Source organism: Diachasma alloeum, unplaced genomic scaffold, assembly GCF_001412515.2.
Source record: "Diachasma alloeum isolate Michigan unplaced genomic scaffold, Dall2.0 Dall_scaffold_00178, whole genome shotgun sequence".
NCBI lineage: Eukaryota > Metazoa > Arthropoda > Insecta > Hymenoptera > Braconidae > Diachasma > Diachasma alloeum.
The window spans coordinates 4,183,119-4,202,119 of record NW_021680344.1 but is presented as its reverse complement, the minus strand read 5'-3'; the positions used below and the strand labels follow the sequence as shown (position 1 = coordinate 4,202,119).

Below are 19,001 nucleotides of genomic sequence, written 5' to 3'. Positions count from 1 at the left end.
CTCTTTTAGATTCCGAGATATTCGTCAAAAACTAGCCAATAGTAAAAAACGACTTAACCCGGTTTACCGCTTCGCTACTGAATTACAACCAATAGAATCGTTGCATTTGGGGCTACTACTAGGGTATTATTTCGGATATTTTTCGGATATTCCCCGCTGTCATGCCAACGAACTAAACAACCGCAAACGATTCTCAGTAGCGAAGCGGTAAACCGGGTTAAGTCGTTTTTTACTATTGGCTAGTTTTTGACGAATATCTCGGAATCTAAAAGAGATAGAAAGATTTTTGTCATGACCTTTTTTGTAGAGCTAATAGAGCGTTATAAAAAAAGTCATGAGAAAAATTTTGCTATCTCTCTTAGATTCCGAGATATTCAGCAAAAACTGGCTAATAGTCAAAATCGACTTAACTCGGTTTACCGCTTCACTACTGAATTCTGAGAGAAAAAAATAATCATTGAAATCTCACGAGTAGTCAAAATCGACTTAAACCGTTTGACAACTGGTCGAACCGTTTGACTACTGATTTTCTGGTTATTCTTATTCAGAATAATGCCGATTCCCTCCTACCTCATCCGAAGTCCGTCCAATCATTTCCTACGACTTCAAAAGGATGTGGAACGCTATATGAATTCCCTTCTTTACCGTCATCATTATATTTTTTCTCTAACATTTCTACTGAAAAAAAACACGCAGATAAGCTCCGGAATTTGTTCACTGAATCGACCAAGTAAACAAGTAGGAAGTTCAACAGAAATTCAATACATGCTGGCAGTGCAGTGAGAAATCAATAGCGATTACCGCAAAAACAAGCACTTCAAGTACCCTTCATAGACAATGTTATTTTACAACTGTTCAGAAGTCGCGTAATCGATTGGATTTGAATATTTCAGAGTTTTTTTCTATTTTTAAAACCCTTACCACTGAGAGGGTCGCGCCCAAATCAAGTAGAGTAAATGGCGATCAAGGGGGACGCCATCGGGCCCAGGCCGATTGTAGGGCCCCTCGTGGAGGCAAAAACAGTCCAGATAAGATCCATCAGCAATTAATCGTCTGATTCCCGCTTTTTCGTGGGTCTCGTCGTACCTGGCGCGCATTAAAATCTGATAAACGATTAGCGACCTTTGGGCCGGTGTATACGCCGTCTCCCTGTCCTTTACGAGGAATCTGGGGGGCAAAAAGGGGCACTGTAGTTAATCGATGAGGCACACAAGTGATGTGCAGTATTCATAGATTAGTGCACAATCGTTGAGAAACCGTCCCTTCTGTCTGCACCAAAAGCACTCGTATTTATAAATGAATGAAAAACGTCGCTGGATTATTCACAAGTGTCTATAGAGGGTAGAGGTCACTATTGAGGTCTTCAAATAAATTCTACACATTAATTTTAGCCTTCAGACTGCTGTTGAATCACGTGTAAATGGGATCAACGAACCACCGATAATTCGGCGGCTCTCCTTTATTTATTTATAGTATTTGACTCTCCTAATACCTTTCCTCCCTGTCGCCGGAATCGTGAGTCGCGTAGAAGTTGGGCTCTTCCGGGTAGAGGCTCGTGTCCCACATGTGAAATTTCTGGAGGAAGTTCACCAAGCTCGTCCACTTCTCCCAAAATTTCTTCTTTATTTTGGTCCCATCGTCCCCCTTCAATAAAAGTAACATGCAATTCACAATTTCCACAACTTTTTGTCAATTTTCATGACATATTCCTTACCCACGCCTTAACACTGATTGTTATGAATCTTTTAGTCAATAGTTTGAGGTTCATAACTTCAGCGTATTGCACTTTAATTTTCCAGGGTATGTGAATCTTCAGGAAGAATGTTTTTCCATCGAAGGAATTCTCCTTGGGCTCTAGTTCCATTTGCAGGCCCTCCTTGAGCAAATTCTCTTGGAAAATTCTCCTCTGCTCCCTTCGTTTGGATTCAATTTCCGTCATTACTCCCTCTGTCTCCTCCTGGTAAACCAGAACCATGTCAATACGCCTTCGCCCGTCCCTGAGGGTAATTGTTAGAAAGAAAGAAATGAGAAAAGATTAGCTGATGAAATCCATGAGTTCTAGCGGTGGTGCATGGATTATTGACAGATGAATTTATAGTGGTGCACTAGCTTTTTACAGATCGCCCCCACATTGCCCTCGTTCCAGTTTGTGGAAAACCACCTGATTACCTCAATTATTAATCACTCGTGTCTTTAAAATTCACTCTTTCGTTATTAGTTTTTCTCGTCATCTATTTCGGGACGAGAAAGGTCAGGAATCAGGAGTTCCGATTCGTTTATTCCCCCAGGATTAGCTTGATTGCGGGTCTTCTCATCATGCCATCGAGTGTCCAAAAATATTCCATTCATTACCACTTGACGTGGAATAAATAATTTCTCCAGAGTGGTATTTTTAGCGCAATTAAACAAATACGCTGGAGAATCACGCATTTTTCGATGGAACACGTTCATCTAGATTATAATAGTCACAATAATGTGACAACATTGTCGAAAAATCGCGTGACAAAAAAAATACACGCGACTCATTCTCGCAACTCATCTAATTGTGGCAGATAAAAGTGACATAGATTGTGTCTCGTGCGTGTTGATTTACGTTTCCCGCTTCCTTCAATCATTTGAACAAATAAATCAGTAGCGCAGCGGTAAACCGGTTTAAGTCGATTTTGACTTTTGGCCATTTTTTGACAAATATCTCGGAATCTAAGAGAGATAGACAAATTTTGCTCATTACCTTTTTTATAACCCTCAGTTGGCTCTACAAAAAAGGTCATGACAAAAATTTTTCTATCTCTTTTAGATTCCCAGATATTCGTCAAAAACTGGCCAATAGTCAAAATCGACTTAACCCGGTTTACCGCTTCGCTACTGAAATGATGCACGTGATTTTCAAATGAGAGCTTTCACCTGAAGAAGAGTGTCTCGGGGTCACTTTCACTGTCGCCTCCATCCCCAGCAACTCCATTCTGTTTATTCGGCGGTTTTGACGGATCCTCAGGGTTGAATGTGTCTTCTTCAGGCGATGGACTCTCAGGAAGAGAGTTCGCGGCCGATATCGCCGGGGTTAATTTTGGACCTGAGTAAGGAGCAAGGAAAATACTATTTCAATGAAATTCCCCTCACATTTTTAAAGGGGGACTACTGTGAGTTTTAAAAGTTGTGGGTTATTGGAGTGAGACTTTTCATACGTTGAAGATCGATTATATAGATCTGAAAACGAGTAATTAGTGCAAAAAAAAGTTTTTTATTGTTCGTTTGTCCGAAAACTCTTAAAATGCTAAAAGCAGTCCAGGGCCTCCAATTTTTGAGCTACAAAAGAAATGTGTGGAACAACAATTATGAGCCAGTTTTTTGGAATTCGACTTCTACACAGCTGGTTTCGTTTTTTTTTTCGTATGAAAAAATTCACTATTTGTGTAAAAAAATACAAAAAAAGCAAATTTAGCCATGTAAGAGGTGAATTTAAAAAAAAAATAGCTCGTAATTGTTATTCCACATATTTTTCCGAAAATTTTGAAAAAAAAATCATTCGTAGCTAAAAAATTGGAGGCCCTGGACTGTTTTTAGCATTTTAAGCGTTTTCGGGGAAACGAACAATGAAAAAATTTTTTTTTTGTACTAATTATTCGTTGTCAGATCTATATAATCAATCTTCAACGTATGAAGGGTCTCAGTCCAATAACCCACGACTTTTAAAACTCACAGTAGTCTCTCCTTAACTTCAGTGAATAATTTGAAAAACATCTGCGTTTGTATTATTCAATGCATTGAATAATGATGAACGAAAATGTGAAAAAAGCGTTATGAATGCGTAAATCAGAGGTAATTAAAATAAAAAATGTTTGTCCTCGTTGGTACATTACTAAAGGGTAAACGTTGCGACAGTGAAACCATCACCTGAGCCAGTCGTTCAAATGCAAACAGTTCGAAGACACTCCCTCTCTATTTATTCCCCATATTTTAATTCTCTATTTACCGGAAATCGATGTAATGATGGGGATGCTTCTGCATCTACCCATTACGCAATTTAACTTGTGGTTTTTACAACAAAGAAGGATTATTGCTGCCGCCGTGCTACTGACATGCGTGCGGATGCAATTGGCATGATTTTTTATTCACAATCGAGTTTAGGGATGACTGGAAAAAAGGACATGTTGCGTGACTAGCGTACATTATCGCGCAACACCATTCTGCACGGAAAGCGAGGGAGGAGCCTTTCAATTTGATGAACTGTCAGAACGTTTTTAAAGAAATAAAATTACAATTTCAACTGACGAATTGGTGGAAATCGATATTTAATATTGACGGGGATAATGAAATCTGTTGATTAAAAAATCCCAGTTGACGAAGAATACGGAAGAAAGGGTTTACTTTAATACACGGAGAGAATTTTTTTAGAAAAATTCTAGTGCTAGCACAGGAAAAGAGGCGCAAAGTGACGGCCAGGAAAAAATTCCAGTGCCGACACTAGAAATTTTATTGGGGAAAACGTAAGTTCTCCCCGTATTTCTGTGAAAATTTAACAAAAATCCCCAAAAATTTGACCAGAAATACCAAGAAATTTTACCTTAACAGCACTAGAAATTTTCACACCCGGTGGATTGTGATTTTTTCTAGTAGGGGAGGTTGGGGTAAAACGGACACTTTTGACTTTTTTTTAAATGTTAATGAGGGGTTGAGATGTTGATAAAATTTAATATTTTTTTTTCAATACAAAGAACAATCTTTCCCTTTGTGACGAGCCTCAACTGAGCTCAATTGATCAATTTGTTTCTGAGTTACGAATAATTAAAAAAAAGTCTAAAGTGTCCGTTTTACCCCACCCTCCCCCACTCGTACTAGAATTTTTCTAAAAAAAATTATCCGTGAAGTAAATCAGTAGCGAAGTGGTAAAGCGGTTCAAGTCGATTTTGACAATTGGTCAGTTTTTAGTGAATATCTCGGAATCTAAGGGAGATAGCTAAATTTTTGTTGAGACCTTTCTTGTAGCACTCAATTTGCTCCAGAGAAAAGGTGATTACGAGAATTTCATTATCTCCTTTAGATTCGGAGATATTCTTTAAAAACTCAACAAAGAGATAAGTCGACTTGAACCGTTTTACCACTTCGCTACTGAAATAATTGCTTTAAATTATCACTGCATCGTAATCCGCAAGGACTCACCGAATGCGTCTCGAACGGCGACGAGTCCGGCCGCAACCGGAAAAATTGACGCTGCGGAAGTCTTCTTGGGCCTCGGACTCGCCCCCTTATCATCCGCCCGCCTCAATCCATTCTTCTCCGGTTGGTACAAAAGTTCTCGCCCCACTATATTCGCAGCCTCCAGTCCAGCCTCGAGTTTCGCCACATCCAGAGGCATTTCGTCTCGGAGTGGGCCTACAACTACGTCGTCCTCAGTGGATGATCGACGCGGAGTGCTACCCCGAGAGCCGGAAGTCGATGCCAGCGAGACGTCAGGTGTTTCGATCGAACGTACCAAGTCACTTAATTGGGATTTCGATGGGCTCGTTGGCTCGATAATTCGGGGGAGGAAACTCGTGCTTACCCGACGACTGTGCTTTTGCTTAATTTCGAGGAAACAAAATTTTGTTTCAATAATTCATGATAATTCGTTAAAATTTTTTTTTTAAAATACTGTCACCATCTGAATGAATTTATTCGATTTTTTTCTGCGAAATGCCAACAACGGTGGCAACACGCCAGTCATTTTTACGATTTGAAAAAAAAATAGTGACTGCTAAATTTCTTCAAATTCTGCAATTTTTCGGGATTATGAAAATTTCAATGAATATCTCGGAATCTAAGGGAGATAGCAAAATTGTTCTTATAACCTTTTTTGTAGAGCGGATTGAGTGCTATAACAAATGTGATTACGAAAATTTCGCTATCTGCCTTAGATTCGGAAATATTCCTCAAAAACTCAACTGGGAGATAAGCCGACTTAAACCGTTTCACCAGTTCGCTACTGAATTCATCTACTGATGGAGAAAAATTGGTTGCACTAGAAGAGTCTACAGTTAAAAATACAAATTGCAAAGGAAAAAATGTAGTGCCCAGCTGTGCACGGAGAGAAATGTCCAGTAAAAATTACGGAACTCAATTCGCTCACCGATTACGGAATCGACTCAGAAAATTTAAGTGACGGTCTCGTAATTGTTTACAGGAGATTCAGAAAAAAATTACGGAACGCTCCTGAAAAATTCCGTGACAGTTCCGTCAAATTCCCTAAAACCACATTTCGCTCCGGAATTACGAAAAAGACCCGAAGGGGAGGGTAGGGTAAAATGGACGCTTTAGACTTTTTAAAAATTATTCATAGCTCAGAAACAAATGTATCAATAGAGCTCAGTTTAGGCTCATTACAAAGGGAAAGAATTGCTCTTTGTATTGAAAATAAAACGATTAAATTTCATCAACATTTCAACCCGTCACTAATTTTTAAAAAAAGTCAAAAGTGTCCATTTTACCCCAATCTCCCCTAATTTTTATTGAATATTTCTAAATTATTCATAGCTCAGAAATAAATGTATCAATAGAGCTCAGTTTAGGCTCATTACAAAGGGAAAGAATTGCTCTTTGTATTGAAATCAAAACGATTAAATTTCATCAACATTTCAACCCGTCACTAATATTCATAGCTCACAAACAAATGTATCAATAGAGCTCAGTTTAGGCTCATTACAAAGGGAAAGAATTGCTCTTTGTATTGAAATCAAAACGATTAAATTTCATCAACATTTCAACCCGTCACTAATATTCATAGCTCACAAACAAATGTATCAATAGAGCTCAGTTTAGGCTCATTACAAAGGGAAAGAATTGTTCTTTGTATTGAAAACGAAACGATCAAATTTCATCAACATTTCAACCCGTCACTAATATTTAAAAAAACTCAAGTGTCCATTTTACCCCAATGTCCCCTAATTTTTATTGAATATTTCTCTCCGTGTGAATAACCGTTCACAAATACCTGTATCTCGTTCTCCTGCAGGAGCGTGTCATCGACGATATTCTCTTTAAATGGAAACGGTGAACTGCACGTGAAGTAACTTGGACTGCATCCAGGTAGGTGCCCGGGTGACGGTGGTAGCAGTGACTCATTACGTATAACCGGTAACGCCAACTGCAAGCGAAGGACGTTGTCCTCCCTCGCGACGACACTCTCGTCGAATCCTTCGTCGTGTGTAATCGACATCGATCAGCGGTGTATAACCAAGAGGTAAAAGAAAAAATGAAGAATCGAGTGCTATTACGTGGGAGCAGATGCTCCCCTTTCCCCCACAATTCTAAATTATTTATGAAAAAATAAGCCAATGAGGTATAAGACTGAGCGGCTCTTCCCACGACCTTGATTCTTCCCTTTTTCACTTGAACTTTCCCGACTCTATTATCCCCCGCAATGCATTAAACAGTAGAATTTTCCATTCGTCGTAATTATTCCGTTAACAAAAGTTCCGGTGATTCTCCTTTGTGTTCACTCGAAATGTCACTTGACAAGCGGTGGGTTTATTTTCCCCGGAGGAATCCAATAAACTGCCAATAGGGGCTCTAACTGAGCGATGACATTAAAATAGACAGCGGCATTGTCTTCCTCAATGTTTCATACGTATGCACCGACTTTTGTGCCAATCAAAATGTTCGCAGGTGCTCAAGGTTACACTGCAGAAGGTTGAAACACCTCGAACGATCAATCAATCAAACGCCCCGATTATTGCAGACACTGATTCTAAAATCGAATCCCTTCATTTTCGTTGAAACAGTCGATTGAAATATTCAGTCCTCACACCGTGAAGTGCCCCTATCGAACAATTCATCGCAACTAAATTTACGTCGATTGGGAATTTTTGAAATTTGCGAGTGCCACTTGTACGAGAACCAAAAACACGAATTTAAGACGTTCTCGTCGTGTCGTTGCCATACGACTGGACAATTCATCGGTCTCTCCGCAAAGGTAATGTTGACAATCGAAACGACAATAGGACGTATATCGTACGTGCCACACACGGTAGTCAAACATCGCGGGCTTCTATCCTCCCTCTCGCTTTATCGTATTGTCTTGTATCGTCGAAAGCTCCCCGTGGGCTTTAACAAATTGCTATGGTTACTGAATAACAACACGGCTTGGCTTATTTCATCCACTTTTACCATAAAAATGGAGAATATGTTTAATAGACCAATGCAGTTGCTCCGTGAATTATTTATTTGCTAATAAACATGCTCAGTTCATTTAATTAATCGATCCTCACGATACTTTCCTCACGATACTCTCAATATACTTCACAATTCCTTTCTTTATTCTCTCTATTTTATTTTTTTATCAGTCATTAGGTCTTTATTTTGTTTTGGTGAACAGAATTGCATCGAGCTTTTCAATTTTTCCTTCGAGTCCATACGCGACAGGTAACGGGACTCATTAAGATTCGACTCGATGGCCGAGAGAATCGCCAAGTGACCAATAAAGTAACTACTGGAGGAAGTGAATTTAATTGCATCAGCGGTAATTGACACCGGCCATTGTTCTTCATTAATTGACAATATTGTTGTTGAAATGCGAATACAACGAGTGGACAGGGAATTTGGGAGGAATTTCGGTAATAAAATTGCTCACTTCATTTAATCAATCGATCCTCACGATACTTTCTCTCAATATACGTCACAATTCCTTTCTTTATTCTATTTAATTTTTTTATCGGTCATTAATTCTTTATTTTGTTATGGTGAACAGAATTACATCGAGCTTTTCAATTTTTCCTTCGAGTCCATACGCGACAGGTAACGGGACTCATTAAGATTCGACTCGATGGCCGAGAGAATCGCCAAGTGACCAATAAAGTAACTACTGGAGGAAGTGAATTTAATTGCATCAGCGGTAATTGACACCGGCCATTGTTCTTCATTAATTGACAATATTGTTGTTGAAATGCAAATACAACGAGTGGACAGGGAATTTGGGAGGAAGATAGTCAAGTTGGTCGCCTCTGGGGTGACGCAGTGGCTTCGCCCTCCCGTGATGATAAATTATTTACAATTATCGATCCTTCACTTTCATTGACCGTTTTTATATTTAGACAATTGGATTTTTTTGTACTTCTAGCTTCATCATGCTTGATCCATTTAGGAAATTGCCTGTGACATTTGCTCTTGTGATGTTACCCTTGCTCCCCTTCGATGCACCTATTCCGATCCAGCGATCGAGAGATCTAAAAGTAGACTGAGAGGATTATTTCGGGGTATCATTAGGAAGGATGGGAATTTTTCATTGGGTTGAAATGTATTTTTAATTGGAAATGGATTTTTCACGTGTGAGAATACAAATTTTTACGACTAATAAAATAATTCAGTAGCGAAGTGGTAAAAGGAGATGAGTCAATTTTGACTATTGACCAGTTTACAATCAATATCTCGGAATCTAAGGGAGATAGCGAAATTTTTGTTATAACCTTTTTTGTGGAGCAGATTGAGTACTACAATAAGTGTAATGACGAAAATTTCGCTATCTCCCTTAGATTCAGAAATATTCCTCAAAAACTCAACTGGGAGATAAGTCGACTTATCTCTGTTTACCACTTTACTACTGATTACTAATTGCTAATTCACATTAATTAATCAATGGCAGAATCGATTATGACAGTATATCGAAAAAGTTCTATTTCAGCTTTGAAGCGAATGATCAATTTATTAATGGTCTTTCCCTTCCTAAAATGAAAATTAAAAAAATGACAAAATTTTTGGCTAAAATTTCTGCACATTTTCATCACTGCTGTTGCTCAAAAATAGGTAATTTTCAATTTTTATTTTCCGAAGACATTTCAAATTCAACAATCGGAAGTACTGCAGGAGTATTTTTCTCACTCTCTCGGTTGACTAGCTGTCCCAGTAGAACAAATTTATCTGAAAGATGACATTCAGGTACTTTTTAAAAGATAGCGGTTATCTGCTAGACATGCCTGAAAGTTACCCCGCCGTATTCCAAAAAGTATATCTACATATTATCTGCACAGACACCCAAATTGTTAACCCTGCGTCAGTTACAATGAGATAACAAAATGTCAGCCCTTGAACTTCAGATATTTTTCGCAAGGTTGCTACTTGGGTCGCTCTGCTGATGTATCGAAAACTCAACATACAATTGGTATCTTTTCGATGCCAGGAAAACGATATCTAGACAACACATCGTAATTGATAACTTTTAGTCAATCACTAGTCATGTCGAATCGATATCCACTGAAAGTCGTCTTCTAGATAACATGTGGTAGCTGTCAGTTATCAAACTGGCGCCTTTTTTGCATTATCTACAAGTTACCCAGATACAGATAGNATATCTAGACAACACATCGTAATTGATAACTTTTAGTCAATCACTAGTCATGTCGAATCGATATCCACTGAAAGTCGTCTTCTAGATAACATGTGGTAGCTGTCAGTATCAACTGGCGCCTTTTTTGCATTATCTACAAGTTACCCAGATACAGATAGTTTGCAGATAAATCGCACTCAGAACTACTACTTGGGTGTGTAGCGTCTGCCTCAGCCATATTTATTGGTGATTCAACAATCCCCCCCCCCCNTCAACAATCCCCCCCCCCATTTTACCACAAACACCTGTGAAGATATCGAGCATACACGCCTCGTTTTTTTAACAAGTTCATTTACTACATTCTCATTATCATAATTCAAAAATAATTCTCAACTTCTCAGTGCATTTTTACCAAAAAATCCAAAGAAGAGACCTGATGATAAACAAAACGTTTGCTTGACAGCAGTCAGACACCTGGAGTTGATTATAAAAACATAAGAGGTAGAAATATTGAGTGAACAACAGTGAAATAAGTTTTTTGGGCGTTGTTTGATTCACTTAAGGTGTGTCAAGATGATCGGGAGATTTGTCATTGTTGTCGTTGCACTGCAAATAGGTAAATATCGAAAAACTAGACTTAAAAATATTTTAAACTGCTCAAGTTGGGTTGAATTGCTCAATTAATTTATGAGTCATGGTGTTTACTCATTGATTACTCACCGCAAATCATAATTTAACAATCGAACTCGAGTTATTGAATTCATAACCTTAAAATTTCAATAGACCCTTAAAGGGGGAGGGTGAGCGAAATGGGTCGATAATTACCCCTGAATTTCATTGGGCAAACAAAATGAAATTTCTCAATTTTGTGTTCATTCTTAAGATATTGTCTGCGGCTTTACAATTAAATTTTATTTACCCATATCGTGCCCTTTGGCGAGAAGATATTGAAGATTGAAGCCTCTTCCAACTTATAAACATTCTAGTCTAGTAAAAAATTCATAAAAATATTGCAATTTATGTTTAATTTATTTAATTTTTTAAATTCTGGGCAGAACTTATGATTATTTAAATTCAGGAGTATTTTTCCCCAATTTTCCAACACATCGAAAAATAAGAATAATTTTACTCTTTTCAGTCACAGTTTATGCTCAGAGAACTCCCACGATATCTTACATATCGCAAGAGCAAATAAAAGATATTGGAGGAACGGTAGAGCTACACTGCTCAGTTCAATATGTACAGGACTATTCTGTTGTCTGGGTGAAGTCTAGTGGCAATGGAGACCCTGTTACCTTGTCGTCTAGGACGACTTTAATTATCAAGGAGAGTCGCTTTGCACTGCGTTATGACGAAGCAACCTCCACGTTTACCCTCCAGGTACGAATGACTAATGTATTTCCCGATAACGCCACCAATGTTGTGAAATTTTACATGAATTCATCAATCTTGATTCAGAATTACTGATTAATTGAATATTGAGTCACTTCATTCATTGGTTGTCAGACAATTAAATAATCGCTATGGGTTTCCAGTGGTTAACGAATAATATTGGTGACTCATGGGCCATGGAACTCACCCATAATTTTGAAAATTCATAAAGTTCATTTGTTTTGATTTATTTTTCCCGGAATTTCATGTCTTCAGTTGTTTATTTACAACATAAGACTTTAATTTCTCAAAGAAAATGAAATGTTTGTAAAAATAATTGGAATAATCTCTTTGTTTTATGCAGATAAAAGATATTCAAGAAATCGACGCTGCAATATACCGGTGTGAAATAAACACCTCCCTAGCATCAAAAGTATCAGCCCAAGTGGAGCTCCAAGTGCGTCGTCCACCTTACATCAGTGATAACTCGACTAGAGCAGTTGTTGTGAGTGAAACCGAGCCAGTTGAGCTATCTTGCTTCGCTGGGGGCTATCCAACTCCAAGAATTTCGTGGATCAGGGAGAACAGGGCTATTCTGCCTACTGGGGGGTCAATTTACAGGTGAAAAAATATTCCCAACGAAATTTTTGAAAGAAATGTTTTCTATTTCTCATTCTGAATTACGTTGTTTCCGATGACGTGGTTTACTCTGAGAATTGGGTCATCGTATTTGACATTTGGCTTCGTGCGAGATAGATCGAATAATCGTGGAGTCTAAATACGAAAGAGAATATCAAGAACGTAAAAGATATCTAATACGAGATAATCTTTATTTTATGTAACAAAATAAAAATGAAATGAACTGCTTCATTAATTTTCCTTCAATTAGTGACGAAGTAGAAAAAATTATTATTGATAACAAAGGGGTAAATGCATGGGGGCTTTTGTAATTCCAAATGAATTAACGAAAATTATGAATATCAACAGAGGAAATTTCCTGAAGATAACATCAATCACCAAGGAAGACCGTGGTACCTACTACTGCGTAGCTGAGAATAAAGTTGGTAAAGCTGACCGCAGAAACATAAACGTTGAAGTTGAATTTGCCCCTGTGATAACAGCCCGACGTCCTCACCTGGGTCAAGCACTCCAGTACGACATGGATCTTGAGTGTCACGTTGAGGCATACCCACCCCCAGCAATTACCTGGCTGAAGGACGACGTGGTGCTGTCGAATAATCAGCATTACAGTATCTCGCACTTTGCCAATGCTGACGAGTACACTGACACAACAATTCGCATCATCACGATCGAGAAACGACAGTACGGAGAGTATGTCTGCAGAGCAGTTAACAAACTGGGATCTGCCGAGACGAGGGTCAATCTGTTCGGTAAGGGATCGATTGTTATTCGCATTGAAAATGTCACGTTGGCCTATTAAATGTTCAAATGTCTGTGGAAAAATGGCAAATAGCATTGTAGTGACGTTATTCCATTGATGAATGCATTATTTGTTTTTCATTGATTTATTTAGACCAATTGGGAATGTTTATCTAGCAAAATTATGTTTTTCGCTGATGAAAATGACAAATGTAAATTTATTTTGCTACACTCCCACTAATTTTCAGTTCAAATGGATGAACATTCCTGATATCCTCAGTTTGTAGTTCGCATGTATTAGAGATCCTCGTTTTATTTCCGCAGAAACTGTAGTCCCAGTATGTCCACCTGCTTGTGGCCAAGCGCATTATGCAACTGGTGTATTGCCAGTTTCGTCAGGACCCTTGGTGGCACTTGCCTTGATGGCAGTAGCATTTGTCAGGTAAGAATCTCAACGTGTACATAGTGTTATCACTCCCTTCAGTTAGTGTACAAAACTGTAGATTAGACGAAAGAATTTTATTTCAAAATGTTTTTCATTCCAGAAACATTAATACCAAATATTAATTACCGGGGCCTGCTGGGCTCGAGAGGCCACAGAAACGCCTTGTTTACGTGGATGACATGTCTCACTGGATTAGTGGCGCTAACAATGACAACTCCATAGTTTAAACTTGAAATTTCCTACTATAATTAACGTCGAAGATCAGAGGTTCAAATAGAATTAAATACTTTTTTACTCGAATACAGTGGATTGAGGGTAGCTTGTACGTAAGAAAGGGTAAATGCTTTGACGATAAACCCCTGAAAAAGTATTTCCATTATTCGAAATGGTGAATTAATCGAATACTTGCATTAGATAATCATTAAAATATTTGCGTGCACGTTGATCAGTGGGATTTTCACTGAATGCACGAGTCTAGGGATCAGTTACAAGAACAAAACAAATAATGAGAACAAGTGAAATTAATTTAACATGAGTATAACTCCAACAACGAATCTTATTACTCTCCTGAAGGTTTTTTTGTACTTTTATACCAAATTGTGAATCTCATTTCATAGATATTTCCATACATATGTTTTTTTATGTATTCTTGTTTTCAGATTGTGATTGTGGGAATCAAGAAGATCATTTTAATTATTTTTGAAAAATTGGGGAAATTAGGGAAAATTATAGATATCGTTTTTAATGTTTGAAGTTAATAATGAGGAATTGTGGAAATTTTAAAAATGATGTCTTCTTTTTTCGTTTGATCACGAATATGTATTCGTATTGTTTTGTAAGGCGTCATTAGCTTGTAGAATTGTATATTAACTTAACGGAGTCGGATTTTTTGCACTTCAATGCAAGGTACTTGAAATACTCTGCACTATGCACAGATATCTGTATCACTCACATAGAGATTTAGGGTTTTTAAAAATTTTACTCTTGTAATTTGATAAAAATTTATCTACTATTTTCGATAGTAAGAGAATTACATATCTAGAGATATTGATATTCAACTAATATCCGTAGGCAGCTAGGTTTATTGACCATCTTTTTCTAATAAAATTTATGCTGAATAATTTAACGAGATAATGAAACGATTCTTCAAATTTTATAGGCAACACTCATTGTCAAGAGACAATAATATCAAACTCTACGATTGAATAATAAATATTGCTCAGTTTCTTCCAAAAATGTTTTATTCATCACCCATTTCCCTTCAAGATTTTTTCTTCATTTCGATGAAAAAAAACGATCGGTCGTCCAATTGTCAACAAAATCCATTCAATCACGTAAATTCAATTACATTTGAACATTGCTTTGCTGATCTGCCCTGCTTTCAGGGCTTCCAGGGCTTCCCTGTATTCAGACAGCTTAAAAACTCGAATTCCCAATTTATCGAGCGAGAGATAGCGGTCTGACATTGCCTGAACAAGTGAAAGGCCCTTGGGAAAGGTGAACGGGTTTATATTGACCCCCAAGACTTGCAATTCCTTCATATAAATCTGAAAAAAATGAATAATAAAATTACGCCTTTATAAGCGTTCAGTAAAAAATTAGATCTGCACCTCGAATGGCTTAAGAGTCAATGTAGCATTGGGATTAGCAACTCCGAAGACACAGAGTCTCCCCCCGCGTCGCAAGAGGGGCACAGCAGCCTCCATGGCCGGGCCTGATCCACTGCAGTCCACAGCAAGATCAAAAGTTTTCGATTTGAGGTCTCCGGGACTGTTGACGTCATAATCAAGATCTGTGGGGATTTAAAAATTATTAGTGGACAATATTAATTCTAAAAAATGATTACGAAAAACTGAAAAAAAATGAAATAGATGAAATAAATAAATTACATAAAATAAATAAATATTCCCGAGTGCTTCAAATGCATTACTCTACTTCTCATTCCAAATGGAATGAAAATATATAATTAAAAAAACGGGAGAGGAAGTAAATTGAATTAGAAATGCGGAGAAGAGAGGTCGTTACCGGATTCGAATGGAGATTACCTAGTTTTTTGACGGCCTCTCGTCTTCCGGGCTGAGGTTCACTGATAGAGACACTTTTTCTCAGACCATGAAGGTGCAGTAGACACGCCCAGAGGAGTCCTATGATCCCAGAGCCGATGATTAAGACTGTAGAGCCAACGTTCACAGGATTTATCATGTCCCATCCGTGCGCCAGACAGGATAGGGGCTCAGTGAGGGCCGCCTGAGGCATCTCGATCCCTTCCGGCACTAAATGAACCTTCATAAGTCAATTTCGATTATTTTTCATCCCGATGAAGCGGTGGAAACTGACAGGTTGCAATTACCACCGTTTGGACGCACGAAAATTGATTTATATTATCATTTAATGACTTTTTTCCGCAATTTGAGGGGACATTATTATTAGGGAAATCGATGATGGGGATGGGACGGAATGATCAACGGTTGTCTCGCGCGAGTCGTATATTTCAGTGATTATTGATACCTGAGTCTCGGGAACAACGGCGTGAGTCGCCCATCCCCCGTTTCTGAAGATTCCGATGGTATGATTTATCCCTCCATTTTCACAAAAGTGATACTTCCCATTGTGACAGTAGCTGCACTTGTTGCAGCCGCTGTTCGGGTCGACCGCAACTTTTTGTCCGATTTTGAATATCTTTACGGCACTACCGAGGGCCTCAATAGTGCCCGCGAACTCGTGGCCGAGAGTCAAACGACCGTCTTTCTTGGCTGGAAAAGACCCCTAAAAACCGTGATTTATCGATAAATTTCTTCCAAATAATTTTCTATTCCTTCCTCTCCCTTCAAACGCAATCAATGCAGCAGCGAAGTAAAACGGCATAAATCAATTTTGACTATTGGCCAGTTTTCTATGGATATCTCGGAATCTAAGGGAGATAGCAAAATTTTTGTTATAACCTTTTTTATAGAGCCGATTGAGAGCTACAACAAATGTAATTACGAAAATTTCGCTATCTCCCTTAGATTCTGAAATATTCCTCAAAAACTCACGGGGAGATGAGCCGACTTAAACCGATTTACCACTTCGCGACTGAATGGATCCAATTAATCAATTCCCAGTTGAAAATTAATGGAACGGAGTCCTACATACATCTAAAATGTGCAAATCAGTTCCACAAATTCCGGAGAACGCAACTTTAATCAAAACTTCATTCTCTTTGGGCTTTGGAATTGCGCAGTTGTCGAGGACTAGTTGTTTAGTTGTTGGGTCGAAGCTCAAAAATTCCATGATGCCACTTGTTAAGATGATGCAACTAGTTATGCAGATTCCAATGACGAGCGGTATTGTCGGTGGTCCGTATGTGTATGCAGCAGCCGCAAGAAACTGATTCGTCTTTATCCCATCACTGTAACGCTGCAGTTGGTGCCGTGTGCCAAAATACAAAAAAAATACATTGCAAATGTACTATCGCTCTGCCATTTTGTTTTCTCCGGGTTTTATGTAAGAACTTAATCTCACTGTCAGTTCTCCTGAAAAATAAACCTTGATCCCACTGGTATTGACAGTGAATTTATCGCTTGTAATAGAAATATTTCAACGCGAAATAGCGATTTCTCATTAGTTTTTGGAATCAAAATTTTACACTGAGAAAAACGTTTGGATTTTTGCCGGCGCGTATTTTTTCAATATAAATGTTCAATGGAATATATCGTGTGAAAAATTAATAGAGTGCAATTTTTCCTATTTTTTTGCGTTTCATTTCATTAATTCAATTGCACCTGAACATTACGGGAGTTGTTTTTCATTTCCTATTGAAAAAAATTGAAGATATATTCCGAATTTTTTTTTTTTTATTGTAAACAAATACTATTTCATTGTAAACGTTAACCTTTCGAATAATTGCAGAGCCCTCGGCTCCCCGCGAGCCCTCAAAATAACGGGATCCCTTAGTGTTTATGGACCATGAAAGGAAAAGAAACTCCGAGACTTTGTAATGCGATATGGCCTTTGTTCCCCCGGGGTAAGATTTATGCATCCCATCCCCGTAGTTTTTCCAGCCTCCAGAAATTCGCCGCTGGTGGGCGTCTCTCAAATATCTCCCTGAGGTCAGCGTTTACTACAGCGTCTAGTCCCTCGATTCTCTCCTCTCCATTCAGGGTGTCTATGTCAGTTGACTGAACGAAGCGAGACCCCGGTTAACGAACGCAATTGTCTGACCAAATTTACCCCCGTAAATTTTTACATTTTTTTCTCACTGAGCTGCATTGTACTTGTTCCGGCGCTCAACCCAGGGAAAATTGATCATTGTTCCAGGGGAAAAAGGTTTCCCAGCGCGGGAGAAAAGATAGACCGAGGATTTGTTGGGATTCTGAGACAATGAGATTCTCGTGAAAAATTCGCCTCTTCGCATAGTCTGACGGGTTTTTTGTGTTTCACTGAATCGAGGGGCCAGTTTATGCTTTGAAAATTGAGCTGAGGGATATTTTCATTTTTGTTTAAAAATAACAGGACACGAGCGAGGAATGCTATTGAGGAGAAAAATCAAGGGATTTCAGGTTCCACTGAAATTTAATGAAATTCCACATTTTTGAGCAGCAGAAAACGAATTTTCAATTAGTTGAAAATTCAAGGAGAGGGTCCCCCGAATTTTAAAGATTTCTATTAATTTTTGTGGAATAAAACATTTGAACGTTATAGTTTTGTTCGATTTCTCCATAAAATTTTTCATTTCCAGCGGCGAAATTCCGTGAAATTTCAGTGGAACTAAATTGTAATAAAAATTTGCGAGACGTGTACTTCAAATTTCAGGCAATAATTTTTAACTCTGTACTTTTGCTTCTGCACAGAAATAACATTCTGTTGAATTGTGGAAAAACTTCACTCAATTCTCCGCGTATGTAAAAATAACAACAATGAGGTATTTCCCCGCGAAAGATATGACGGATTTTAAACATTTCTATTAATTTTTGTGGAATAAAATATTTGAACGTTATAGTTTTGTTCGATTTCTCCATAAAATTTTCCATTTCCAACGGCGAAATTCCGTGAAATTTCAGTGGCACTAAATTGTAATAAAAATTTGCGAGACATGTACTTCAAATTTCAGGCAATAATTTTTAACTCTGTACTTTTGCTTCTGCACAGAAATAACATTCTGTTGAATTGTGGAAAAACTTTGCTCAATTCTCCGCGTATCTAAAAATAACAACAATGAGGTATTTTCCCGCAAAAGATATAACGGATTTTAAACATTTCTATTAATTTTTCTGGAATAAAAAATTTGAATGGTATAGTTTTGTTCGATTTCTCCATAAAATTTTCCATTTCCAACGGCGAAATTCCGTGAAATTTCAGTGGAACTAAATTGTAATAAAAATTTGCGAGACGTGTACTTGAAATTTCAGGTAATAATTTTTAACTCTGTACTTTCGCTTTTGTACAGACATAACATTCTGTTGAGTTGTGGAAAAACTTTACTCAATTCCCCGCGTATCTAAAAATAACAACAATGAGGTATTTCCCCGC

The 19,001-nt window shown here is 38.0% G+C and overlaps 3 protein-coding genes across 4 annotated transcripts in view; 1 reads left to right on the top strand and 2 right to left on the bottom strand.

Annotated features, from left to right (window-relative positions):
* The window catches only part of LOC107039872 (anoctamin-5), an 11,603-nt gene extending 3,698 nt beyond the window's left edge, over window positions 1–7,905 (bottom strand). The window contains exons 1-6 of the mRNA XM_015259726.1: window positions 6,968–7,905; window positions 5,161–5,560; window positions 2,905–3,073; window positions 1,715–1,997; window positions 1,493–1,644; window positions 922–1,167 (exon numbers count right to left, since the gene is read on the bottom strand). Of these exons, the coding sequence (XP_015115212.1) occupies window positions 922–1,167; window positions 1,493–1,644; window positions 1,715–1,997; window positions 2,905–3,073; window positions 5,161–5,560; window positions 6,968–7,192 (1,475 nt within the window). The 5' untranslated portion in view covers window positions 7,193–7,905. The remainder of the gene's footprint in view (window positions 1–921; window positions 1,168–1,492; window positions 1,645–1,714; window positions 1,998–2,904; window positions 3,074–5,160; window positions 5,561–6,967) is intronic.
* A 2,690-nt stretch (window positions 7,906–10,595) lies between these two features.
* LOC107040306 (lachesin) lies at window positions 10,596–14,745 on the top strand. Of its 2 annotated transcripts, XM_015260340.1 has the most exons (6): window positions 10,596–10,910; window positions 11,433–11,674; window positions 12,030–12,286; window positions 12,653–13,056; window positions 13,370–13,487; window positions 13,591–13,698. In XM_015260340.1, exons 1-6 carry the CDS (start codon window positions 10,868–10,870, stop codon window positions 13,610–13,612), a joined length of 1,086 nt encoding a protein of 361 aa, XP_015115826.1. In that variant the 5' UTR covers window positions 10,596–10,867; the 3' UTR covers window positions 13,613–13,698. The 2 variants fall into 2 exon arrangements, with proteins under 2 accessions (XP_015115826.1, XP_015115835.1); XM_015260349.2 differs by lacking the exon at window positions 13,370–13,487 and having other exon boundaries at window positions 13,591–14,745.
* LOC107040319 (D-arabinitol dehydrogenase 1) lies at window positions 14,478–16,863 on the bottom strand. Its single transcript, XM_015260361.2, has 5 exons — window positions 16,626–16,863; window positions 15,999–16,256; window positions 15,536–15,773; window positions 15,101–15,282; window positions 14,478–15,037 (listed from the first exon to the last, which is right to left on the bottom strand). The coding sequence occupies exons 1-5, from the start codon at window positions 16,761–16,763 to the stop codon at window positions 14,831–14,833; spliced, it is 1,023 nt and encodes a 340-aa protein (XP_015115847.1). The 5' UTR covers window positions 16,764–16,863; the 3' UTR covers window positions 14,478–14,830.
* Window positions 16,864–19,001: the final 2,138 nt, after the last annotated feature.

Excerpts from the sequence above, each read along its gene's own strand:
- LOC107040306 (XM_015260340.1), top strand. The coding sequence starts at position 10,868 with ATGATCGGGAGATTTGTCATTGTTGTCGTTGCACTGCAAATAG. Across the intron at positions 11,675-12,029 it reads CCTCCACGTTTACCCTCCAG|ATAAAAGATATTCAAGAAAT; the intron begins GTACGAATGACT and ends TGTTTTATGCAG. Across the intron at positions 13,057-13,369 it reads GACGAGGGTCAATCTGTTCG|AAACTGTAGTCCCAGTATGT; the intron begins GTAAGGGATCGA and ends TTATTTCCGCAG.
- LOC107040319 (XM_015260361.2), bottom strand. The coding sequence starts at position 16,763 with ATGGAATTTTTGAGCTTCGACCCAACAACTAAACAACTAGTCCTCGAC. Across the intron at positions 15,774-15,998 it reads CCGTTGTTCCCGAGACTCAG|GTTCATTTAGTGCCGGAAGG; the intron begins GTATCAATAATC and ends TGACTTATGAAG. Across the intron at positions 15,283-15,535 it reads AGAGGCCGTCAAAAAACTAG|ATCTTGATTATGACGTCAAC; the intron begins GTAATCTCCATT and ends AAATCCCCACAG.